The 26,949-nt window shown below is 41.6% G+C and overlaps 1 protein-coding gene across 7 annotated transcripts in view; it reads right to left on the reverse strand.

Moving 5' to 3' along the window:
* fam13b (family with sequence similarity 13 member B) overlaps window positions 1-26,949 on the reverse strand; it is a 149,419-nt gene that overhangs the window by 34,374 nt on the left and 88,096 nt on the right. For 3 of the 7 annotated variants that reach the window (XM_067996270.1, XM_067996265.1, XM_067996269.1), the window contains 5 exons: window positions 24,260-24,325; window positions 16,508-16,721; window positions 14,669-14,807; window positions 4,834-4,915; window positions 1,246-1,308 (listed from right to left, as the gene is read on the reverse strand). In XM_067996270.1, coding sequence (XP_067852371.1) covers window positions 1,246-1,308; window positions 4,834-4,915; window positions 14,669-14,807; window positions 16,508-16,721; window positions 24,260-24,325 — 564 coding nt within the window. The remainder of the gene's footprint in view (window positions 1-1,245; window positions 1,309-4,833; window positions 4,916-14,668; window positions 14,808-16,507; window positions 16,722-24,259; window positions 24,326-26,949) is intronic. The other 4 variants (XM_067996271.1, XM_067996266.1, XM_067996267.1 and 1 more) reach the window with 3 other exon arrangements.

Genomic DNA, 26,949 nt, shown 5'->3' on the forward strand with positions numbered 1-26,949 from the left:
AGGTGCACGAAGAATTTTGTACTTTTAGAGTATTAACAATCACAGCAATTAGTGAATTATTTTTCCTGGGTTTAATCATGCAACTTATGCTGTGGATGAGATAGCTCAACAAGTTGTCGTAATCCAAGATGGACTATTTAGCTGCATTGTCGATGTGGCCATGTTGATCTTATAAAACTTCAGGCTTTGTTCAATAAATGCAACTTTGTCCAATGGTTCTCACCTCATGAAGGGGGACCCAAGATTCAGAGAAAGATGGATAATACATTAAACTAGCAAAGACTAAAATAGGGTGGTATTAGTTAGAAATAACAGTTATTTCAATGAAAGTGGAACCGAATAGGAAAAGCAGCAGGGAAAACAGGAAGTTAAGTGCTATAATTATATCCATCGATATAATTATATATTCTCAAGCCTGGTAATCAGGTGGATGGGAGGGATGGGCATTCAGGGTGGAAGCTGCAAAATGTGGTAGAAAAGTACAGGATGGGTGCTTGGCTGGTGGGAAGGGGGAGGGGGGAGCAGTAGATGGGACTTGTGGGATGGTTTGGATGTTTAAGGTAAGCGGGGAAAGGCATATGCACTCAAGACAGTTGAGGAGTAAGAGATGAAGGGGAATGGAGTGCTTAAGTCTACAATATATAACAATATATTATAGTATTAAAAAGTCTTGCGTATTTGCATACTTCCTTTAAGTGCAACATTTCCTGTGCCCATCTTTTGCATAGAGTCAGCCTTCCCTCTCAGCCCCACCCGACCTGGCCCAACCACACAGAACCGGAGGTGGTCTTTTCCTCCCACCCAATACATGCTCTTCAAAAACCTGGGATTATGGTTCTAACTGGGTACTGGCTTTTCTTGACTCTGGAGAACTCTGTTATTTAAATTCCAAACATTTTAAGCAAAGCTTACGCATTTCATTCCCCTTCGCCTCTTTTACCCCTCTACAGTCCAGAGTACCCATGCCTTTCCCACTCACCTTAAACATCCATGCCTCCCCACCAGTCCCCGTTAATTCCCTACACAAGCACCCATCCTGTGCTCTCATACCACATTCTGCAGCTTCCACCATGAATACCTATCCCTCCCCTCCACATTATTACCAGACTCCAAAACCCCTCCCGGTCCCACCACATACAACACCCATCCCCCGAGCAATACCTAAACCAAGGACTTTCCCATAAATGCTAAACCCCTTGAATTGTCTCCCCAACTCTTCACTATTGCTGTACACCTGTTACTGACCTGGATTTGTGAACATCCTCCCACTATCTTCCCATGTATCCTGAGCTTTAAGGAAGGTAGGAGCTGAAAATTTAATATATAAGTAAAGGACATATAATTATGGATTTTACAGGAACAGAGCTTTTGAATTTGATTTCCAAAGCACCGCTATAAATCCCAGAATATCTCACAATAAAAATTGGATATTTGATCTCCATGAATCAATGACCCTGATGATATATTGTGCATTACACGGCATAATGATACTGTAATAAAATATCCTCTGATGCACCATGAGCAATGCCATGGGAGAAATTAGTTGTATAAAAATGCTCATCTCTTGACACACATCACACACTAAATGTCACACCACATTAGATGCAGAGCAGGAGACAATCATTAACAAAATTTACAAAGCACCTTCCGATCTGCAAAATTCCCTCACCCACAATTGAAGTCTGATCATTTCCTTGTATCCCTCACCACCCATATTTGCCTACCCGCTTCTAACCCAACTTCATTCTATATTCATCCCTGGAAAAAATCTCCCCCAAATTACTTACAACTGCACTTTCTAAATACAAACTCCCTAGCCTTTGGCCCTCCCTTCTCCACATCACTTCTGCAGCTGTCGATTTGTTTAACCATTCACTCATGTCCACCTTTGGTGCTCTTGTCCCCAGCAAAACTTTGTTCTCTCATCCCAGCAATTCTAATCTTTGGCCCTCCATTGAACACACTACATCTGTAGCAATCGATTGGCTCAACCACTCCCTCACCGTGGTCATTTCCCCTGATGCGGCCGCCATCTTCGCTTCCTCAAAACCGTCGGGGGGCGGGGGGGGGAAATTGAGGGTAGCTGGCAAACAACTGGTTTAGCCGTCAATCACCAGCTCTGGCTGGACCATCACGTCGCACTCTCCTCTCCTCTGCCAAAACCGTACACGACTCCAGAATCATCCTGGAATAACATCCGGTTTCATTTCTCCATTACTGTCTCATTAAATCACTCGACTCCGCCCCTTCCATTTTCACCTCCAATGTGTGAGCAGCACATAGACTTCTTTGTTACTAAGATTCAGACCATCCATTCAGCTGCCTCTTCCTCATCTACATGCTGCTCCTTGGCGACATTATCCGCAGACATGGGTCAGCTTCCATATGTACACCGATGACACCCAGCTCTAACTCTCCACCACCTAGCTCAAGCTCTCCACTGCTTCTATTTTGTCAGACAGCTTGCCTAATATCCAGTCTTGGGTGAACCACAATATCCTCCAGTTAAACACTGGGAAGACTGAGGTAATCGTCTTCAGCCGACACCACAAACTCCATACCCACACCACCAATTCCATCCCCGTCCCTGGCCAATATTTCAGGCCGAACCAGTCCTCATAATCTCAAAGTCCTATTCGACCCTGAGTTAAACTTCCGATCCTATACTCTATCACAAAGTCCGTCTGCTTCTATCTCCATAACATTGTACGCCTCCGCCTCTCCCTCAGCCTGTCTGCTGTTGAGACTGTCATCCAGGCTTCTTTCACCTCCAGGTGCAACTATACCAATTGCTCTCCTGGCCAGCCTCCCATTCAACATACTCTGTAAACTTCAGTTCATCAAAAACTCTGCTGCCTGTATCCTATCCTGCACCAAGTCCCACTCACTCATCACCTCTACACTTGCTGACCTAGCAGTCCCCCAACGCCTCAAATTTTAAATTCTCATCCCGTGTTTCAATCCGTTCATAGCCTTTCCACTCCCTAGCTCTATATAACCTCCTCCAGCCCGACAGCACCTCCCAAACTCTCCAATCTTCTGACTCTAGCCTTTTGTGCACCCTCCTCTCCCTTTGCCCCACTATTGCTAGTTGTACCTTCAGCCATCTAGACCGCCATGCTCTGGAATTCCCTTCACAATCGTTCTGCCTCTCCACCTCCCTCTCTTCCTTTGAGGTCCTCCTTTAAACCCACTTCTTTGACCAAGCTTTCGGTCACCCTCTTAATATCTCCTTCTTTGACTCAGTGATGATTTTTGCCTGATTACATCGCTGTGAAGGCCTCGAGATATTTCCTACGTCAAAGGTGCTATATCACAGTAGGTACAGCACAGGAGGCGGCCATTCAGCCCATCGTGCGTGTGCTAGCTCTTTGAAGGAGCCTTCCATTTAGTCCCATTACCCTCTTTCCCCATTGCCCTGTAAATTTTTTCCCTTCAAGTATTTATCCAATTCCCTTTTGAAAGTTACTATTGAATCAGCCTTTCAGGCAGTGCATTCCAGATCATTACAACTCGCTGCGTAAAAAAATGTTTCTTCATGTCGTCTCTGGCTCTTTTGCCAATCACCTCAAATCTGTGTCCTCTGGTAACCGACCCTTCTGCCACTGGAAACAGTTTCTCCTTATTTACTGTTCATGATTTTGAACATCTCTATCAAATCTCCCTTTATCCTTCTCTCTCCTAAGGAGAACAACCCCAGCTTCTCCAGTCTCTCCACATAACTGAAGTCCCTCATCCCTGGCACCATTCTAATGAATCTCTTCTGCACCCTCTCTAAGGCTTTGACATCCTTCCTAAAGTGTGATGCCCAGAATTGAACACAACATTTCAGCTAAGGCCTAACCTGTGTTTTATAAAGGTTTAACATAACTTCCTTGCTTTTGAACTCTATGCCTCTATTAATAAAGCTCAGGATCCCATATGCTTTTTTTAAAAAAAAACAGATGTCTCAATTTGTCCTGCCACCTTCAAAGATTTGTGTATGTGCATCCCCAGGTCTCTCTGTTCCTGCACCCCCTCTAAAATTGTACCATTTAGTTTATATTGCCTCTCCTCATTCTTTCTACCAAAATGCATCACCTCACACTTCTCTGCATTAAATTTCATCTGCCATGAGTCTGCCCATTTCACCAGTCTATGTCCTCCTGAAGTCTGTTACTATCCTCCACATATAAATGCAAACGGTTGTGGTTGTTGATTTACCAGGGCTGCATTTAATTAACAATTAGATTTTGTGGACTTAAAGACACAGTCTAGCAGCAGAATTCTATGGCATGCGTTACAATGCATTACACTGCTTTCCTTACAAAAGTTTATCACCTGACTTACCTTGAGCAACACCAAAAGAGGTCCACTATTAATAGAAAAAGAAAGCTGCTCCTGACAGCAGAGTATCTTAAAACTATTAGGGTTTGCTTTACTATCATATGAACTAAAGGCAAAACTAGCTAGCTGAGAGAGTTGAAGTACTCAGATCTAAGGGTTATGTTACATCTTTCAGAAACTTAAAAAAGGTATTTTCTTCATAGCAATGTATTTGAAAAACTTTTATGGAAAGGAATGAGCCAAAAGAGTCTTGTGTCATTTTGTCATAGTGACATCACAAGTGACCTGATAATGAACTTTGACAATTTATGTGTCCCATTATGTGCTTATAATTAAAAAAAGATTTGTCAAACACGTTTTCGTGAAGATGGTCTGCCTTTCAATTATCCTGCTAATAGTTTTCAACATCTCTCTAATGGAGATATTAACTTGCAAAATTACAAACACGTACAAGGCAAGATTCACTGCATTATGTGCAACCATGAAAAAAATAAATAGGGTATTTACCTTTTAACTGCTTGCGTAACTTGACCAGTTCATTCATCCATTTCAAAACCTTTGGATTTGCTACTTTGTCACTCTGGGATGGCTAAACAAAACAATGCCACATTTTGACATTTATTGCAACATTACGACATAAATTGTAATATGTCATTTCAAAAATTATGACAAACAAAACTGTTGAAAGTCTTCAAATAGTTAACTGGTTATTTTGCCTTTTATGACTTAGTTATTACAACAGCAAAAACTTGCATTTATATAGCGTCTTTAACGTAGTAAACTGTCCCAGGGCGCTTCACCTGAGCAACACAAACAAAATTTGATACCGAGCCACATAAGGAGATATTAGGACAGGTCACCAAAAGCTTGGTTGAAGAGATAGGTTTTAAGGAGCTTCTTAAAGGAGGAGAGGGAGGTAGAGAGGCAGAGAGGTTTAAGGAGGCTATTCCAGAGCTTGGAGCCTAGGCAGCTGAAGGCACGGCTGCCAATGGTGGAGTGATTAAAATCGGGGATGCGCAAGAGACAAGAATTGGAGGAGCGCAGAGATCTTGGAGGGTTGTAGGGCTGGAGGAGGTTACAGAGATAGGGTGGGCGAGGCCAAGAAGGGATTTGAAGACAGGGATGAGAATTTTAAAACAGTGGCATTGCCAGGACAGGAGCCAACGTAGGCAAGCACAGGGGTGATGGGTGAACGGGACTTGCTGCGAGTGAGGATACGGGCCGCAGAGTTTTGGATAAGCTCAAGTTTATGGAGGGTGGAAGATGGGAGGTCAGCCAGGAGAGCATTGGAATAGTCAAGTCTAGAGGTATCAAGGCATGGATAAGGGTTTCAGCAGCAGATAAGCTGAGGCAGGGGCAGAGACGGGCGATGCTATGGAGGTGGAAGTACACAGTCTTCGCAATGGAGCGCATATGTGGTCGGAAGTTCATCTCAAGGTCAAATAGGATGCCAAGGTTGCAAACGGTCTGGTTCAGCCTCAGACACTGGCCAAGGAGAGGGATGGAGTCAGTGGCTAGGGAACGGAGTTTGCAGCGGGGACTAAAGGCAATGGCTTCGGTCTTCCCAATATTTAGTTGGAGGAAATTTTTGCTTATCCAGTACTGGATGTCGGACAAGCAGTGTGACAAATGAGAGACAGTGGAGGGGTTGAGAGAGGTGATGGTGAGGTAGAGCTGGGTGTCGTCAGCCTACACGTAGAATCTGATATTGTGCTTTCAGATGTCGTTGTCGAGGGGCAGCACGGAGATGAAAAATAGGAGGGGGCCAAGGATAGTTCCTTGGGGGACTCCAGAGGTAATGGTGCAGGAGCAGGAAGAGAAGCCATTGCAGGTGATTCTCTGGCTATGACTGGATAGATAAGAATGGAACCAGGCAAACGCAGTCCCAAGCTGGACAACAGAAGCTTTGGAGGAGGATGGTGTGGTCAACTGTGTCAAAGGCTGCAGACAGGTCGAGAAGGATGAGGAGGGATAGTTTACCATGGTCATAGTTACATAGGATGTTGTTTGTGACTTTGATAAGGGCTGCTTCAGTACTGTGGCAGGGGCAAAAATCTGATTGGAGGGATTCAAACGTGGAGTTCCAGGAAAGATGGGCACAGATTTGGGAGGTGACAACCCGTTCAAGGACTTTGGAGAGGAAAGGGAGGTTACAGATGGGGATGGGGCAGTAGTTTGCAAGGACAGAGGGGTCAGGGGAGGGTTTTTTGAGGAGGGGGGTGATGAAGGCAGATTTGAAGGGGAAGGGGACAGTACCTGAGGAGAGGAAACCGTTAACAATATCGGCTAACATGGGGACCAGGAAGGGAGGTTAGGTGGTCAGCAGTTTGATGGGAATAGGATCAAGGGAGCAGGAGGTGGGTCTCTTGGTCAAGATGAGCTCGAAGAGGGCATGAGTGGAGATAGGACAGAAACTAGAGAAAGATGCAAGTTCAGGGCTAGGGCAGTGGGAACTTTGGGGGAAGTTTGGCTTGGTGGGCTAGGGGAAGAGAGGGAAGCAGCAGAGGCAGCTGAACAGATGGTCTCAATCAGTGACAAAGAAGTCCATGAGTTTCTTGCACTTTTCGTTGGAGGGGGAAGGGGAGAGAGGTTTAAGACAGTTTGTAGTCGAGAGGCAAAGCCGGGGGTTATCTTTGCATTCAGAGATGATCCTGGAACAGTGAGCAGTTTTGGCAGATGACAGCAGGACCCAACAGTGCTTTATGTGATCCAGCCAGATCTGGCGACGAATGGCTAAACCAGTTGTCCGCCACAAATGTTCAAGTCTGTGTCCTTCGGACTTAAGGGAGCGGAGATAAGGGCCGTACTAGGGGGAGCAACCAGGGTGAGAAAGGGTAATGGTTTTAATGGGGACAAGGGCATCAAATATGGAGCTGAGGGTGTGAGTGAGCAGATCAGTAGCTGTAAAAATGTTGTGGTGAATGAAGGGCCATTGGCGAGACAGTTGGAAATTTGAAACTGCAGTTGTATGTGACTTGGGGGGGGGAGAGCTTTTCCAGGGGCCAACATAGAAGGAAGTGGGTTTGGGAGGAGGAAGTGGGATGTGGTTGGAGAGGGATACAAGGAAGTGATCAGAGATGGTCTTATCTGTGATTGACACGATGGGAGTAGAGACCACGTGAGATGGCAAGGTCAAGAGGGTGACCGTGAATATGGGTAGGGGAGTTTATATGAAGGTTGAGATTAAGGGAGGATAGGAGGGCAGTGAACTCAGAGAAGAGAGTGCAATATCACTAAGTGTAAGGTGATGCATTTTGGTAAAAAAAAAATTAACAGCAGTAATTATATTCTGAATGGAAGTACGCTCGGTGCTGTGGAAGAGCAGAGAGATTTGGGGGTACAGGTTCACAGAACATTAAAAGCAGCACCTCAGGGTGATGAGGTTTTGGGAAAAAGTTAATCGTATTCTAGGTTTTATCTCAAGAGGTAATGATGAGCCTATATAAAACTTCCATAAGAACTCAATTCGAGTGCTGTGTGCAGTATAGGGCTCCATGCTATAGGAAGGATATTGAGGCTTTGCCGAGGGTACAGCGCAGATTCACTAGGAAGTTGCCTGATATGAGGAAATACAAATACAAAGGAAGATTTAAAAATTGGGTCTTTTTTCATTAGAAAATTGCAGATTTCAGGGCAATTTTAATAGAAGTGTTTAAAATTATGGAAGGATGGACAGGGTAGATAAAGCAGACTATTTCCAGTAGTGGATTTTTCAAGAATGAGGGGCCATAGGTACAAGATTAATGTAAGAGATCTACAAGAAAGGGCAGAAGAAACTTATTTAAACAAAGAGTTGTGAGGCTGTGGAATTCACTTCCAGAGTTAGTGGTTGAGGCAGAAACCACGTCAACACTCAAGATTAGATTAGATTAGATTAGATAGGTGGATGAAGGCAAAGGAGTTGAAGGGATATGGGAACTCTTATGGAGGGTAAACACCGACAAACTGATTTGACAAAATGGCCTGTTTGTGTTGGAACCTCTATGTAGTCCAAGGGGGCAGAGATGATGAGCAGGACAGGAAGGAGGATAACATAAGAATATAAGAAATAGGAGCAGGAGCAGGCCATACGGCCCTTCGATCCTGGTCTGCATTCAGTAAGATCATGGCTTATCTTTTACCTCAACTCCACTTTCCTGTCCCATCCCCATATCTCCTGATTCCCTTAGTGTCCAAATATACATCGATTTCAGTCTTGAATATACTCAACAACTGAGCATCCATAGCCCTCTGGGGTAGAGAATTCCAAAGATTCACAACCCTCAATGAAGAATTTTTTCCTCATCTCGGTCCTAAATGGCCTACCTCTTATCTTGAGACTGTGACCTCTAGTTCTGGACTCTCCAGCCAGGAAAAACAGCCTCTCAGCATCTACCCTGTCAAGCTCTCTAAGAACTTTATATGTTCCAATGAGATCACCTCATTCTTTTAAACTCCAGAGAATATAGGCCCGTTCTACTCAATCTCTTCTCAGAAATTGAACTAGTGAAACTTCGTTGTACCGTCTCCAAGGCAAGTATATCCTTCCTTAGTCCAAAACTGTACACAGTACTCCAGGTGTGGTCTCACCAGAGCCCTGTATAATTGCAGCAAGACCTCTTTACTCTTATACTCCAATCTCCTTGCAATAAAGGCTAACATACCATTTGCCTTCCTAATTGCTTGCTGTACCTGCATGTTAACTTTCTGTGATTTATGTACAAGGACACCCAAATCCCTCTAAATACCAACATTTCTTAGTCTCTCATCTTTTTAAAAGATATTCTGCTTTTCTATTCTTCCTACCAAAGTAGATAATTTCACATTTACCCACGTTATACCCCATCTGCCACCTTCTCACTTAACTTGTCTATATCCCTTTGCAGTCTCTTTGCGTCCTCCTCACAGCTTACTTTCTACTAGTAACACCCTCAAAATTTTTTTATAGATTTGTCAAACACGATTTCTCTTTCATAAAACCTTGTTGACTCTGCCTAATCATATTATGATTTAAGTGCCCTGTTACTACGTCCTTAATAAAAGATTCTAGCATTTTCTGATGTCAGGCCTATAGTTCCCTGTTTTCTCTCTCCCTCCTTTCTTGAATAGCGGGGTTACATTTGCTACCTTCCAATCCATGGGGACTGTTCTAGAATCTAGGAAATTCTGGAAGATCAAAACCAATGCATCCATTATCCCTGAAGCCACATCTTTTAATACCCTAGGATGTAGGCCATCAGGTCCAGGGGATTTATTAGCTTTTAGTCCCATTAATTTCTCCAGTACTTTTTCTTTATTAATCTTAATTGCTTCAAATTCTTCACTCTCATTAGACCCTTGGTTCCTCACTAGTTCCAGTATGTTTTTTGTGTCTTCTACTGTGAAGACAAATACAAAATATTTGTTTAACTTCTCTGCCATTTCCTTATTCCCCATTATAATTTCTCCTGTCTCAGCCTCTAAGGGACCCACGTTTACTTTCGCTAATCTCTTCCTTTTTACATTCTTGTAGAAGCTCTTACAATTTGTTTTTATATTTCCTGCTAGTTTACTCGCATATTCAATTTTCTCCCTTTTCATCTATTTCTTGGTCATCCTTTGTTGATTTCTAAAACCCTCCTAATCCTCAGGCTTACTACTCTTTTTGGCAACATTGTAAGCCTCTTCTTATAATCCAATACTATCCTTAACTTCTCTAGTTAGCCACGGTTGGATTATTTTTCCCATGGAGTTTTTATTCCTCAAGGGAATGTATATTCGTTGAGTTATGAATTTGTCCTAGAATCTAGACAATTCTGGAAGATCAAAACCAATGCATCCACTATCTCTGCAGCCATCTCTTTTAAAACCCTGGGATGTAGGTCATCAGGTCCAGGGGATTTGTCAGCTTTTAGTCCCATTAATTTCTCCAGTACTTTTTCTTTACTTATCTTAATTACTTTAAGTTCCTCATTCCTATTAGACCCTTGGTTCCCCACTATTTCCAGTATGGTTCACCATTGCTTATCTACCATCATATCTTTTAATCTAATTTTCCAACCTATCGTAGCCAACTTGCCCCTCATACCTACATAATTAGCTTTGTTTAAATTTAAGACCCTAGTTTCGGACTGGACTACATCACTCTAAGACGCCATATGAAATTCTATCATATTTTGATCACTCTGCCCTAGTGAATCCTTAACTATAAGATTATTAACCCTTTCTCATTACACAATACTAGATCTAAAATAGCCTGTTCCCTAGTAGGTTCCTCGACAAATTGTTCTAGAAAACTGTCTTGAATGCATTCCATGACCTCATCCTCCAAACCAACTGAGGTAGTCCTCCGCAGGAGGGTTGCAAGAGGAGGATGGGGCAGTTGCTTATTAGGAGGCAGCGATGGGTGCCTTGATGCAACCTTCAGAGAATGTCAAGAGAGCCTAGCTATGTGTTCATTCATGAGAGATTCAACCTGGGACAGCTGCAGGAGATTAGGAACGCAGAGGAGTAGTGAAGGGTGAAGAAAAGGATCGGGGGGGCAAAGAACCTGAGAGGGGTGAAATGAGAGATGCCGTGACTGGATGACAGTTGGGAGAGTGCAGTTTCCCGTGTCCACTTGCTATAGTGTAATCATAACTTGAGCCTAAGGAAACCATCACCTGAAGCAGAAAACATGGGAGCTTCTGAGGAACACCTATATCAGAAATGCAAAGTGGCCTGAAAAATATCAGGTCCCAAAGCCCAGGTGAAGGATCGAAACTCTGGGAATGGAGTAGAAAGGAAGCCCGAGACTAACAAAAGAGGGGAGGCTTATATGGGAAAATATTGTTTGAGGAATTTGTAAGATAGGATAAGTAAATTGGTGGGAAAGATTAGTGGTTCTTTCAACCTTAATTTATAGCCCCAATTTTAACTCGGGGCAAGAATGCAGCATGGGTGTTGGGGGGGGGGGGGAAAGGAGGTGCAGTTGCCACAAGCTCGCACAGCTGTGGTGGCATGAGGCCCAGGCCATTTTAACCCGAGCCTCATAGCCATTCATGTGACGGGCTGCTCCCCTGATCGCGTCAGAAATCAGGCAACCCATCCACCCGCCGCATGCAATTTCTAGTGTGGCTATCTAGGCGTATTTAAAAAGGGGATGCACCTCTTAAAGCAAAGTTGCATATCCTGCTTGGATTTCTGATTGTTCAGTTCTGAAGGATTTGATTGTTGCTGATATGGGTAGAAGGTCTGCCCCCAACTTTTCTGATGCTTCTGAGAAAGTGTGGGCAAGGACAAGCCGCAAGAACATCCCCAAGGCCACAGTTGTGCGAGACTAGACAGAGATGGCTGACAGGATCAGTGCCACCAGCATCATCACCAAGACATGGCTTCAGTGTAGAAAGAAGTTCAATGACCTCAAGAGCAGCATGGCTAAGTACAGTTCTTCATCTCTCCATTTCTCTCTGCTGCACCTCAATTTCACTCCCTCCCCCACCACTCTTAACAATCATCTCACCTTCATCACATCCTTCAACACAATTACAAAGGCACAATGCGCTCATTCCAAACAAACTCATCTCATCACACTACACACCAACAGCATTCTCTTCTCACATCCTACCACTTGCACAACCCTCAAATCCTCCCACCACTCCTTCCTCATTTTATATTAGACAGTTCCCTTTATGTTCATCACCTCCCCATCCAAATTCCACCTGGATTCTTCAGCATTCAACACATTCACTATATGCACAAGCCCCGCTTACCTTTTCAACAGTTATTCACTAACCCTCATTCTCTCTTTCTGCAGGGCAAAACGACAATTATGTGAAGCAGAGGAACAAGACAGGGATGGGGGGTTGGGGGAAGCAACGAGTAACAAATATCACAACCATCAGCCACACATAGCAGATAGTCCTTGATATCACATGTCCAGTTTCTCCATGCCATCATAACTTTTGACCCTTTTCTCTTTCCCTTTGGTCCTTCTCAGTGTCAAGAGCCTCATGAAAGAAAGACCTCAGAGGAGCAGAATCCTCCTGAAGATGCACCACCACGTGCTCCATTCCTCCCAAGCACCAGCTCAGACATTGGCACAATGTGCCTGTTGGAGAATGAGGTAGAGGGGTCTGCACGTGGTGAAACACCGAGCACGAGTGGGCAGCAGCAGATGCTGGTGGCACGCACAGCTCGGGAGAGGTCGCTGAAGGACGATCTCCCAGCTCTGCTGATGAGGATAGAAATGAGGACTTCTAGGGCCCAGCCATTAAAAGAAAACTGCTTGCCTCACATGAACGGCTGAACTAAGTATTGGAAGGCCTGCCAATCAGTTTCAGCACTATGGCTGAGTCCGGTGTGTGGAGGAGTCTGCTTCCAGCCTGCATGTCATCTTGCATGGCATCAGCTCTCTGCAGTCGACGCTGGAGAGTCTACCTAATGCAAAATAATGTTGTGCTTTTTAGCCTTGTATTTATGCGTGTGAAATTTATACTCCTTGCCATGCCTTACTCGCTTGACTTGTAACTTCCACACACTTCAACTTGTCCAAAGTTGCCACCCATGTCCTGCCCCACAGTAAATCTTGCTTGGCCCATACCTTTATCCTCATTGATCTGCACTGGCTTCCTGTCTCTCCCTCCCCCCCCCTCCGATGTGTAAGATTTAAAATCCTTGTCCACATCTACAAAACTCTGCACTCCACATCTACAGAGTTCTCCAACCTTCTATATGCTTCAGTTTCATCTAATTTATTCCTTCCGTGCATCTGCCCCTCCACTCCACCAGTTTTGCCCCTGCACTCTGGAAATTCCTCTATAATTGTTAACTGCCTCTCTAGCTTTCTACCCTCTGCATTTAAAAGCTTCCTTAAAAAGTCATCTTTTCAACCAAGCCTTCGGTCATCTTTCACAACTTCCCATGAGGGCTTTCCCTTTCTTCCTCTGTGAAACACTGAGACACTTAGCAATGTTAAAAATACCATGTAATGCAAATTGTTCTTGGGGATGTGTCTGTGATGATGAAGGCCTGTCTTGAGCATGAGCAACTCCTTAGGATGCTGTTTGGGTCATAATGCAGGAGCTTACAGTTCTCTTTCCTTCTGTCTCAAGTAGCCAATTTCACTTCTTTGGGTCACACTGATTTTTCACATCAGCATAATATTTTTCTATTTAGTCTATATAATATTAAAAATAGTGAGAGCACTACGGCACCACCTTTGGCAGGCGGGTATAATTACCGCATGCCAAGTTTATATAGGCAGTTTCCATTATAAATGTGAACTTAGTAATTTATAATGAAAATATTAAACTAAGGACAGCATGTACATTTTAAAATGGGGACTGAATTAAATCTGCGTGGCCTGGTCAAATTTTCCTTTGTTCTCTAACTTCACTTCATCTGAGGACTGCACTTAGTCTTGACTTTTCGTGTACATTAAAAGTCTCGAGTCTAGTGCGTATATCCCATTTTTCACATTTGTGCCATCAAACTTTGTGGTTTGGCTCAAAGTAAAAGAGCAGCAAATCAGAACTAAAGAGGAAGGGAACATACAAATCATAAGCAAGAAAAGCAGTTGGAAAATATACAAGTAAAAAGCTACTAAGGACTTATGAAAACAGCAAATCCTGAATGACCAGTTAGGGGAATCTACAATTTTTTTTTAAAAATGGAAGGTGAATCAGTTAGAGCTTTTTGATCATTTGAGACCACCATTTTTCCTGAGTAACATGATATGTAATATTCATAATGTTTTAAACAAAATAAAATATAAAATTACATAATTCACAATAACATGATTACACTTTATCCTTTGAATTGTTTTCTGTGTCTTTTAATACTCTATTAAAGTTTTTATTTTAAGGCCTTAGCCTGTCTCTAAAGTCAATGTTTCAACTGGATATATTTTCCCTAGGACAGTTGAAGGGAGTTAGTTACCAACCACATCTGTGGATTCCGAACATATTTCGTTTGAAGAATTTCCTAACATGCATGATTAGGTTTCTCTGGTTTGAAGCCCAGAGGTATATTCACTCATTCTGTGATGGTTGTGAGCTTTGCTTTTTACAAAAGACTTCAAAGCAAACTGAAGAATTAATTCTTAAAGCGTTATTTCCAGCAATTTTCACATTTACAATATTAACAGCTCTTTTTCCATTATGAACTGCTCACAGACAGATTAACAGCACCTGTGGATTCTTTAACATTTAGGAAGCAAAACAAAGATTAAACACAATGAATGGATTTATTTTCCTTTGTGAAAGTTGAATAGTATTTTATTTATTTTCCAAGTGATTCAAAATTAACCAGAAGCCTCGAATTACAGTGTTTATCTTCAGCTTCAACCTAAAATGCCAACTAATACAAAAAGTTTTCATCTGATACCTAGTTTCAAATAGCTCACCTTATACTTCCTCTCCTTTTCAAACTGTTCTTCAAATAACTTTATTTTCTTTTTGATGTTCTGAATTTTTTTAGTCAGCTGCAGTTGAGTCTGCTCTTCCTTTTCATCGTCTTTGGAATCAAATGATGACCTTCGAGGTCTTGAAATATAATTACAACAGTTACTAAGGAAAGAAAATAAAACTAGAGAAAGGTATAATTTTTAAAAATCTCTTATTGATGACTTATAAGGAGTTTACCATCAAATAATAATCACGCTTTTAAAGAATTAGAGCAAAAAATGTAGATTGCTGCTAAAAAAGTTAATTTATGGTTTACAAAACATATCTTCTAATGCATCACATTTACCAAAGATCGCTGTCAAAAAATGGACAAAGAATTAAAAATAAAGATAGGGCTAGTGAGTTTGTCCAGTCAACAGCTGAGCCAATCAGACCAGGTAATTCCCAAGTGAGCTAATTTCGCTCTGGGTGCCAATAGGGATATTACAATTGGCCTCAGTGCACCTGGAGGTGGAACTGGCCAGGATACCCACCCCTGATTTCTATTCAGTTGAAGTGCACGTCTAGACATCCATGTATAGATAAGGACCCCCACAATTAAACAGCCAATCAAAACTTACTGCCTTGGTTCTCACATAAATAACAGTCACTTCAGAAAAATACAGAAGGAGTGACTACCATCCATGGAACTGTAGCCCATGTCTCTGTTCTATTCCTGGTCAGTGCTCAATTATCTGATCTCAGGTGAATCAGCAGTGGGCCCACTACAAATGGACTCAATGGGGGCAATTTTAACCCTCAAGAATGGGTGGGTGGGAGGTTAAAATAACAACTTTTTGAAGCGGGACCGCATCCCGGCTCCAACGTGCCCACTTCTGGGTTTAACCCAGGCAGGTTTGTGTGCATGTGGACAACAGACACCAGGAAGTCCCGTCCCTACTTAAAGCCAGTGGGCCGATACTTAAACGGGCAACGTACCTCATTGAAATAATTGAGATATTTAATATTTTGTGTTTTGGAAAACTTAAATGAATTCAATCTTACCTGTTCGGGTTTCCCATCGTTTCTGATTCATGTCAGGTGAAACCAGGCGGAAAGGGCCGGATCCATGAGGTGCGTGCCTTTATTGCACTGCTTGTGGGCTTGGAGGCGCAAGGGTGCTTCATCAAGGCCCAATAAGATCACCTGGCCGACAGGGCCCCTGCGATCGGCCAACCCCCCACCCTGGTGGTGAACCCTCCCCAGATGCTGGACCCTCCCCCACCCCAGATCCCGGCTGATCGACCCCACCCAATCCACGATGCTGGCTGACCACCACCCCACCCCACCCCCACTCTCTCTCCCGCCCCCCTCTCTGATTTGTAGCTCTTTTCACTGCCGGCAGGCAGCTGGTTTGTTAATTTGGCTGCTTGGTGCATGGAAAACCCAGAAGCTCTAAAGTCACCTTCAATTGAGTTGCAACTGCAGATTGCAATGCACTCAATTCACTTCCAGGTTCCCCACGCAAATATCTAAAGACGGTCTGGGTTCCCCGCTCCAAGTGAAAATCATGCCCAATGTCTCTGAGCTTGAATGAGGGAGTAGGGGAAGGGGGAAAAAAAAAGGCAAATGGAATTGTCTAATTCAGATGGTGATCCAGTGATTTGTACTGGAAAATGTGCAAATCAAGAACAGAATCACTCAGTTGTGATTAACACACTTGAATGAGACACTGAAAAATGCAAGGTACCAAAAAACTGGAACCATACTACAGCAGAGTTGGCACCATGAAAGAGGGGAGAAATGGGGAAATTAGAAAAAACAAGGAAGCCTCACTAGCACACTACAACTTATCATACCTAAAAGCGGAAAGCCCTTTCAATGAGTTTAATGAATCAGACTCGTGTAGAAAGCGTTGACTGTGACCAAAATTAAGGTAACGACGGCATAACAAAGGTTGTGGGTCCTCTTCAAGGGGATGGCTAATCAGTCTGGCTGCCTGTGGTGAGAGCTGCGCCTCTCCCAATTCATGTTCATATTCATCCTGCCATGATTTAAATGCAGGAACGGGATCTACAGGAAACAAAAGAAAGTAAGTTGTCAGATAATGATTAAACAAATTCAAATTTAATTAAACACAACTGTAGCACTATAGTAGAAACCGAATCAACAGCTGTCATGTCACAAAAATTAGATGTTGCAACGAAGACATCACTTCTCTATTTTCATTAGAGGACAACTAAACAGTAATCACACTAGTTGATTTTTTTTCTAAATATCAGCATTTTTAAAAAATGGTTATTCTATCTGATCTATAACAGCCTATGGGAAGGGTGGGGGGGGTGGTCAGGGTAAGGCACATACCCTTCAAAATAAAATGCAATTCTTATTAAAGCCGGTTGCCAATCTACAATGCTTGCTCTTAAAAAAAACCCCAAAAGCATTCATAAAAAGGTTGCCATGATTATTTTGTTCCTCCCACAGATTTCTCAGAAGAAATCTAGAAGGAGATCAGGGAGAAAGCAGAAGGAACCATACCATCACAATAAAATGTTTGCTTCAATTTCAACCATGGAAACGTTTTACACATCACCTCAAAAACTAAATGAATTTTTTTTTTATATATAAAACCAGTAGTCATCAACACATGCTATTTTTTATTTAATAACCATTGTAACCACATCTGCAATGTCTGCAACTCGAGGAACTTCAGCTCAGAGTCGTTGAGCTGTTGTCCAAGGTGCAGACGCGGCGATACATCAGGGAGCGGGAGTTATCTGGACACTTTGAGCCAGGAGGCAGTCAAATCCCTTGGGTTAGTTGGTGGTTTAGATTTGGTTAGTGGTCAGGGACAGGAGGATGTGACTGCGAGTCAAGCAGGTAAGGAGAACCCAGATGCAATGGTGGAGCAGCCTCAGTATTTGCCCTTGTCTAAAGGTACGAGGTATTTGCTACCTGTATGGATGTGAACAAAGACGGCAGGGAGGATGGGCAAATTGACCACGGCGCCGTGGTACAGGAGCCATTCAAGTGGGGGGAGTGAGAAGGAATGTGGTAGCGTTAGGGGATAGTATAGTCGGGGGGTTATACTGTTCGCTGCAGCCGCGACCGGGAGTCCCGAAGGCAATGTTGCCTGCCCGGTGCCAGGGCTAAGGATATCCCCTCGCAGCTAGACAAGAACTTTAAGCAGGAGAGGGAGGATCCAGTTGTCGTGGTCCACATAGGAACCAATGACATAGGTAGAGAATGAGGTTCTGCTGAGGGGGTTTAAGGAGCTGGGTCCAAATGAAAAAGCAGAACCTCAAAAAGGTAATAATTTTTGGATTACTACCTGAACCACTGCAAATTGGCATAGGGACAAAGAGATTAGATGGTTAAATGCGTGGCTGAAAGAGTGGTGTGGGAAGCAGGAGTTTCAATACATGGGGCACTGGCACCAGTACTGGGGAAGGAGGGAGCTGTTCTGTTGGGACGGGCTCCACTGAAACTGGGCTGGGACCAGTATCCTGGTGAATCAAGTAACTAGGGCGGTAGATAGGACTTTAAACTAAAAAGGTGGGGGGAGGGGGAGGGTTCAGGTAAGGGTGAATTTATAAGTCTAAAGAGAAAAGTCAAGGCTATAGAGCAGAGTAGCGATTTGGGTAAAAACAAGCAGAGTGTGTCAGGAAGGGACAGAGAGTTTAATAAAGATAATAGGGCATTAGTGACTCCAGTCACATCAGGGAAAAATAGTAAAAAGTTAAAATTAAAAGGTGCTGTATCTGAATGCACGAAGCATTTGTAACAAGATGGATGGATTAATGGCACAAATAGAGATAAATGGGTTTAATCTAGTAGCCATTGCTGACACGTGATTGCAGGGTGACCAAGGTTAAGAACTAAATATTCCAGGGTACTTGACTTTTAGAAAAGATAGGCAAAATGGAAAAGACAGGGGGGGCGGGGGTGCCTGGTAATAAAGAATGAGATAAAAGCAGTCGTGAGAAAATCAGGATGTAGAGTTAGTATGGGTGGAGCTAAGAAATAACAAGGGGTTAAAAAAACACAGGGGGCCTGCAAGCTACTCCCACCAAATAGAAGTTATAGTGCTGGATAGAGTATAGATCAGGAAATTAGAGCATGTAGCAAGGGTAATGCAATAATCGTAGGAGACTTTAATCTTCATATAGGCTGGCATACAAAATTGGCAAAAGTAGTTTGGAGGACGAGTTCATGGAATATATTCGAGACAGTTTTCAAGATCAATCTGTCAAGGAACCAACTAGGGAACAGGCTATTTTAGATCTAGTATTGTGTAATGAGAAAGGGTTAATTAGTAATCTTATAGTTAAGGATCCTCTGCGGCAGAGTGATCATAATATGATAGAATTTCATATGAAGTCAAAGTGATGGAGTCAAGTCCAAAACTAGGGTCTTAAATTTAAACAAAGCCAATTATGTAGTTTTGAGGGGCGAGTTGGCTAAGGTTGATTGGGAAATTAGATTAAAAGATATGATGGTAGATAAGCAATGACGAACCTTACCGGAAAGGGTCTAATGAGAATGAGGAACTTAAAGTAATTAAGATTAGTAAAGAAAAAGTACTGGAGAAATTAATGGGACCAAAAGCTGACAAATCCCTTGGACCTGATGGCCTACATCCTAGGGTTTTAGAAGAGGTGGCTACAGAGATAGTGGATGCATTGGTTTTGATCTTCCAGAATTGTCTAGATTCTAGAACGGTCCCCGTGGATTGGCAGGTAGCAAAAGTAACCCCACTATTCAAGATAGGAGGGAGAGAGAAAACAGGGAACTATATAGGCCAGTTAGCCTGACATCAGTAGTACGGAAAATGCAAGAATCTATTAAGGACTTAGTAACAGGGCACTTAGAAAATCATAATATGATTAGGCAGAGTCTACACAGATTTAGGAAAGGGAAATCGTGTTTGACAAATCTATTAGAACTTTTTGAGGGTGTAACTAGCAGGGTAGATAAGGGGGAACCAGTAAATGTAGTATGTATGGATTTTCAAAAGGCATTCGATAAGGTGTCACACAAAAGGTTGTTACACAAGATTAGGGCTCATGAGATTGGGGACAATATATTAGCATGGATTGAGGATTGGTTAACTGACAGTGAACAGAGAGTAGGAATAAACGGGTCATTTTTGCATTGGCAGGTTGTAACTAGTGGGATGCTGCAAGGATCAGTGCTTGGGCCTCAGCTGTTTGCAATCTATATTGATGACACCACCATCATGGTGGCGGCTCACCACCGCCTTCTCAAGGGCGATTATGAATGGGCAATAAATGCCGGCCTTACCAGCGACGCCCACATTCCATGAACGAATAAAAAAAAGATGAGGGGACCGAGTGTAATGTACCCAAGTTTGCTGACGATACAAAGCTAGGTGGGAAAGTAAATTATGAGGACGCAAAGGGATACAGACAGGTTAAGTGAGTGGGCGAGATGGCGGCAGATGGAGTGTAATGTGGGGAAGGGCAGAATATTTTTATTAAAAGGTGAGAGACTAAGAAATGTTAGTGCAACGAAGGTTCACTAGATTGATTCCTAGGATGAGAGGGTTGTCCTACGAGAAGAGATTGAGTAGAATGGGCCTATGTTCTCTGGAGTTTCGAAGAATGAGAGGAGATCTCATTGAAACGTATAAAATTCTTAGAGGGCTTGACAGCGCAGATGCTGAGAGGTTGTCTCCCTTGGCTGGAGTGTCTAGAACTAGGGGTCATAGTCTCAGGATAGAGGGATCGGCCATTTAGGACAAAAGTGAGGAAAAATTTCTTCAGAGGGTTGTGAATCTTTGGAATTCTCTACCCTAGAGGGCTGTGGATACTCAATCATTGAGTATATTCAAGACTGAGATCGATGGATATTTGGACACGAAGGGAATAAGGGATATGGGGAAAGTGGAGTTGAGGTAGAAGATCAGCCATGATCTTACTAAATGGCGGAGCAGGCTCGAGGTTCCGCGCGGTCTACTCCTTCTCCTGCTCCTATTTCTTATGTTCTTATGCAATGTTTGTGAGTACCTAAAAAAAAAACTATTTTGATCTTATAATATTTTAAGCAGTGAATTCCTTTATATTTTATATAATGCATTAACTTTCTATGAATTTTTTTTTGTATTAAAATTACAGAAATATAAACTTTTCTGAATAATTTTATTACTGGGCACTTGACAAAAAATTTACATCCCTATGAGTGGGGGGGAATCTCTTCCCTCCAGTTTCCCTCCTGGTGAGTAGTTGAATCAAAGACAGTGAAAACAGCACTGCATTTAAGGGGAAGAAAGCACAAGGGAGAAAGGAATAGAAGCGTATGCTGATAGGGTTAGATGAAGAAGGGTGGGAGGAGGCTCATAAGGAACATAAACACCGACATTGACAAGTTGGGCCAAATGGCCTGTTTCTGTGCTGTAGACTCTATGTAATATTGTAAGAACACATTCCTATCAGTTTTTTTTCCCACTCCAATCCTCCAGTGTTGGTATTTAAATGGAAAGTCTCCCTCCTGACTTCAGTCCTGGCTGCCACTACAGATTTTGAATCTCCTCTCTCTATATTAATCATGCCTGGCTATTTGGAATTTCAAACCAGCAGCATGAACCAGGATTCTGGAGTTGGGAAGAAACCCCTGGCATTTGAAGAGAGTTGGAGGAGTGGGCCAAAAGTTGACAGCATCAATGAATAGGAATGAGCTCTGCTCCTCCAGTGATGTGATATTTAATAACTTAAAAATATCTTTATTAGCAGTGGGAAAGCTAAAACTTACAATAGAAAATATTAAAAGGATTATGTAAACAGCAGTGCAGAAACAGAATAAAGGGACAGTACTGGAGGAGTGGAGCAATAACTGACTGGAATGCACTACACTCCTCCAGGACTGTAATATTTAAATGGAAACTCTCCTTCAGATTCCAGTCCAGACTTCTCCAAGAGTCTTGAACACAAAATCCAGACTGACACTTCAACACAGTACTGAGGGAGTGCTACATTGTCAGCGGTGCCATCTTTCGGATGAGACATTAGACAAATGTCCCGTGTGCCCTCTCAGGTGCACGTAAAAGATGCCATGCCACTTTTCAAAGAAGAGCAATGGGAGCTTTCCCGTTGCCCTGCCCAACATTTATCCCTCCATCAACATCACTCAAATTGATGATCTGGTCATTTATCTCACTGCTGTTTACAGGACCTTGCTGTGTACAAATTAGCTGCCGCGTTTCCCTAGATTACAACAGTGACTACATTTCAAAAAGTACTTCATTGGCTGTATAGTATCTTGGGATATCCTGAAATCATGAAAGGCACAATATAAATGCAAATTCTTTCTTTCTTTCTGCTCCTGACTTAAAAATCGGAGACCACTGAGCAAGGTAAATACAAGGAGAGGTTTAAATTCAGCAACGGGAGTACCCCAGGACTGAAGTCGGCAGGAAGTTTCTATTTAAATACATATAAAATATCTCTCAGCATTTTACAGATGGAGGGGTGAACCAAAAGCACAGTCAAAGGTTTTGAACAAATAAAATGTGACGAATTGGAAATGGGTCATGCTTCAAGTCACAGGGGACTCTATTTTAATATTTCTTTGAGTCTTCTCTCTGCAATTTGTTCTCTATACATCTTCAGTGCACTGAATGTGTAGGAACTTAGCATTTCAAACTGTAAGTGAAATATAGCATGAGTATGTTCACAACTAATTTTGGTAAAAATCCAATAAATCCAATTTTCATGTTACTGAAGTAAAAAACATTAACAGTGCAAACAATATTCCCAATTTTTGTCTTCCGATACACAAGTGATACCCTCTTTTGGAACTAGTCTGATTAAAAACTTAATTTAACCTAATGAAAATTCAAAAATAAATATTAAATAGGTGTTCAGACAGGTGACAAAGACAGAAAGTCAAAACAATGATATTCCCTATTGGTACTAACCCTTCGACTGTTGATTGGTTCAGAGAAATGACATCTCCCTGAGCTGGCCAGTTTTGCAAGTTCAGTTTATGTACTGCAATCAAGTTACTCCAATGTCAAGAGTATTACTGACCATAAAGAACTAAAAATAATTTAATATTAAACCTTTCAATTCTGTGTGCCATTATTATCCCTCTTTTTGCTTTTTATCCCCCATTCTCCTTTTTAGCAACATTAATTTTTGAAGCTTTTTCTGCCCATTGAAAGCTACTTGATTTGACACTTGAAAATAAAAAGATTTTGTCAACAAGCAAAATTGTCCATGGAGCACCAACAAAGGTAATAAAAGCTACAAAAAAGTTAGCTTTGGTTTTGATGGCAGACTATTTTTTTTGGTATCTTTCACTTCTAGCAATATTTTCCTCAGAGCAGGCATTAGCAATTTTGACTCAATCATGTGTATGATACATACACTCTGCAAACTGAACATCCATTTATCTGTGTGCACCATACTAAAAGCCAAAATCCTGATCTTAAAACTTCAGAGAATTGATGGTTAAATCAAAGGCAATATTTTTATTAAACTTAATCTGAAAATTCATGTGAATAAACCAATTGTTAAGTATACACCAAGAAACATTTTCTCCATTTGCGAGATATAGTATAATTTATACTAATTCAAAATGCTAACATTAACTGAGTATTGAATATTTTGCAGTTTTCAATTCAAAAATTAAGTCTAACATTAATATTAAAACCTGAAAATCCCAGGTGCCAAAAAGCAGAGTAATTAAAAACTGACATCAGTTTGCTCCTTGTGGTCTTTAGCTCTTCAACGTCTACCATCCAGGCCTTTTTCACTTCCTCTGCTCAAGGCATTAATTCCTTAGTAGAGTACTTCCATGGGTGCTGGTCACCCTTCAGTACCTCATCCACATGGCCATTCTTCATAAATAAGGCTAGATAATGAGCACCAGACTATTTAACTGTGGGGTCAGCATAGTCAGTCAGATCCTGTCCTCACATAATGTCACTTTCAGTAGGTGTCAATGGATAGTAATCAGAAGTGGGAACCTTTCTATAATCTAAAGATACTGAGGCCAACTTCAGCATCTTATTGCCAGGGTGGCCTGGATCAACAAACTCAGCATTGACCAGGATCAGACCTGGCATATTCCTGATTTGTGTGGCTCAATTATTTATTACCTTTATAAGATGAGCCACCATGAAAGCAGAACCACTGATTTATATGTGCACAATCCACTGGTACAGGTTACAACTAATATATTAAAAGATGTTAGGCTTGCATAAATCAAAAAATAATTTGATGCATAAAAAGAAAATCAAAATAATCAAACCTATACTTAAATTATAAACAATTTTTAATCTAACTATGTGACAATATAACTGGCTACTCCAAGAAGCGTATAATTTTAGAAATGTTAAAATGTTAATTCAGTGCTAGTAAAGATCACTGAACACCTTTAATTGTGGTACTTCCAGAATGAATTATTCAGCTCACTGGTTTTCAAAGGGTTAAAATTTAGTTTTCACTTAGCTTCCATTTCCCATGATTAAGTTTAAAAAAAAAAGCCAAATCAATAACATTTCCTTTCACACGTAACCTGAAACTTTTATTCTTGTTATTTCTAAATGCTGGTTGGCTGAATACAGATCGATGGCAAAGCATACTTACCATCCCCATCTCCTTGAAGATGCATTGTTTTGAAATCAATGAAGGGAAAAGTGATTGTACATGGCGCTAATAGAATGAAAAAATGGCAAAAATACCAGTGTGAGCAGCAAGCACAGTCACAAACACCCCATAAACACAAAGTAAATCAGAAAACACAATTAAAACTATTTCACTACTAATGTCAAAAACAGCATTTGCTTTTATGGTAAACATGTTGCACAAATTAAAATATTCAAAAGAGCTATAGCAGTTTTATTGGAGATATGAAACTACATTAATATGATGCACTCCAGATTGATTCCAAACAATTTGCATTTGTTTAACTTTACTTTGTTCAGACAACATCTGTTTTCTGGCACAATGGACCACATGAATGTAAAATGGTGCATAATTGGTAATTAATTTTTTCCTTTTTGAAAGGCATAAGGCCCTCCAAAAAAGTTTCCCACTTTCACCCCTGGAATTGCCCTTCTGTCAAGAAAGCAGATGTCCCACTCACACGCCTCTGCCAATGTTGCTTGAACTGGTTGCTAGCTGTCTCATATCATTTCAGCAATGACCAGCTCCAAATCTCTACAGGAGGACATTAGGACCTCCTCAGAATAGTATCAAAAACTCAGAAGTGGGGTATAATTAACCTCCGTCCTACCACTTCACTGTGTTTCTCACTGAAGCACAAATGCATGGCATCACTGTGCTGCATCAAGCAATTCTTTAAAAAGAATTAAATGTAGAAGAGTAAACTGGTATTATCGAATTCTGAATAAATTTGCAACTTGTAAAATTTTCGTTTCATTTTTTTTCAAGAATATTTTAATTTGCTCGTGGTTAGTTTGTTCATTGCTTATTTACAAACAAAGTAAGTTTCTACATTATTTAATGCCTTATGAGGACTGTTTAAAAAAAAATTAGCCGTCATTTGTCTCACTTGCAAGTTTTCTCCTGGCTAGGTTTCTCCTCTTTTGATCATAGATCAAGAGACAGTGTAAAGCTTAAATTAAATTAATCATAAATGAAGGCATAACAGACAAACATTCAGTTAAAACAAAAATCAGGGGGAAAAAAGGCTCTAGTATAGGGACGGGCTCATTCATAGAATGACACAGCAAAGGAGGGGGCCATTCGGCCCATCGTGCCTGTGCCGGCTCTTTGCAAGAGCTATTCAATTAGTCGCACTCCCCTGCTCTTTCCCCATAGCCCTGCAAATTTTTCCCTTCAAGTATTTAACCAATTCCCTTTAGAAAGTTATTATTGAATCTGCCTCCACCACCCTTTCAGGCATTGCATTCCAGATCACCACAACACGATGCATAAAAATATTTCTCCTCGCCTCTGGTTATTTTGCCAATTACTTTAAATCTGTGTTCTTTGGTTACCGACCCTTCTGCCACTAGAAACAGTTTCTCTTTATTTACTCTATCAAAACCCTTCATGATTTTGAACACCTCTATCAAATCTCCCCTCAATCTTCTCTGTTCTAAGGAGAACAACCCCAGCTTCTCTAGTCTCTCTACATAACTTGAAGTCCTGCATCCCTAGTACCATTCTAGTAAATCTCCTCTGCATGCTCTCGAAGGCCTCAACATCCATCCTCAAGTGTGATGCCCAGAATTGGACACAATATTACAGCTGAGGCCTAACCAAGGATTTATATAGGTTTAGCATAACTCCTTGCTTTTGTACTTTATGCCTTTGTTTATGAAGCCAAGGATCCTGTATGATTTTTTAAAACAGCATTCTCAACTTGTCTTGCCACCCACAAAGATTCATTTATGTATGCCCCCAGTTCACTCTATTCCTGCACCCCCTTTAAAATTGTACCATTTAGATTATATTGTCTCTCCTTATTCTTCCTACCAAAATGCATCACTTAACACTTCTCTGTGTTAAATTGCATCTGCCACGTTTCTGCCCATTTCACCATTCTGTCTATGTCCTCCTGAAGTCTGTTACTCTCCTCCTCACGGTTTACTATATTTCAGTTTCTTGTCATCTGCAAATTTTGAAATTATGCCCTGTATACCTGGTCCAGATCATTAATATATATCAAAAAGAGCAGGGGTCCTAATACCAACCTCTGGGAGACACCGCTGTACACTTCCCTCCAGTCTAAAAAATAACTGTTCACCACTACTCTCTGCTTTCTGTCTCAGCCAATTTCATATCCATGCTGCCACTGCCCCTTTAATCCTATGGATTTCAACTTTGCTTATATGGTACTTTATCAAACGCCTTTTGATAGTCCATATACACAACATCAACCGTACTACCATCATCAACCCTCTCCGTTACTTCATCAGAGAACTTAACACAAAGTGCTTCAAATCGATTGGTCTGACCTAGCACAGATGGGCTGGGAACACTTATTTGTGTGAATGAATGCAAGGCATTAAAACATTAGCAAACTACATTGAGACATAATGGTTAAAAACAAATGGGCCAGAAACAAATCTCAGTTGTGAAGTCAAAAAAAACTTAATCAGAACGTACAGGCGTGACTAAGTGGGGGGGGTAATTTAAAATTACTTCAGCTCATAGGAAATGTGCATCTTGGATAGAGAAAGTTTTAACCATCACAATATTGACATCACTGCAGCAGAAAAAAAGTTTGTTCAATACTGCAATCTTTTTCATTTTCTATCAACAATATAGCACAATTCAAGTTAGGAGCATTTTTAAAATATAAATGC

Source organism: Heptranchias perlo, chromosome 14 (genome assembly GCF_035084215.1).
Source record: "Heptranchias perlo isolate sHepPer1 chromosome 14, sHepPer1.hap1, whole genome shotgun sequence".
Taxonomy (NCBI): domain Eukaryota; kingdom Metazoa; phylum Chordata; class Chondrichthyes; order Hexanchiformes; family Hexanchidae; genus Heptranchias; species Heptranchias perlo.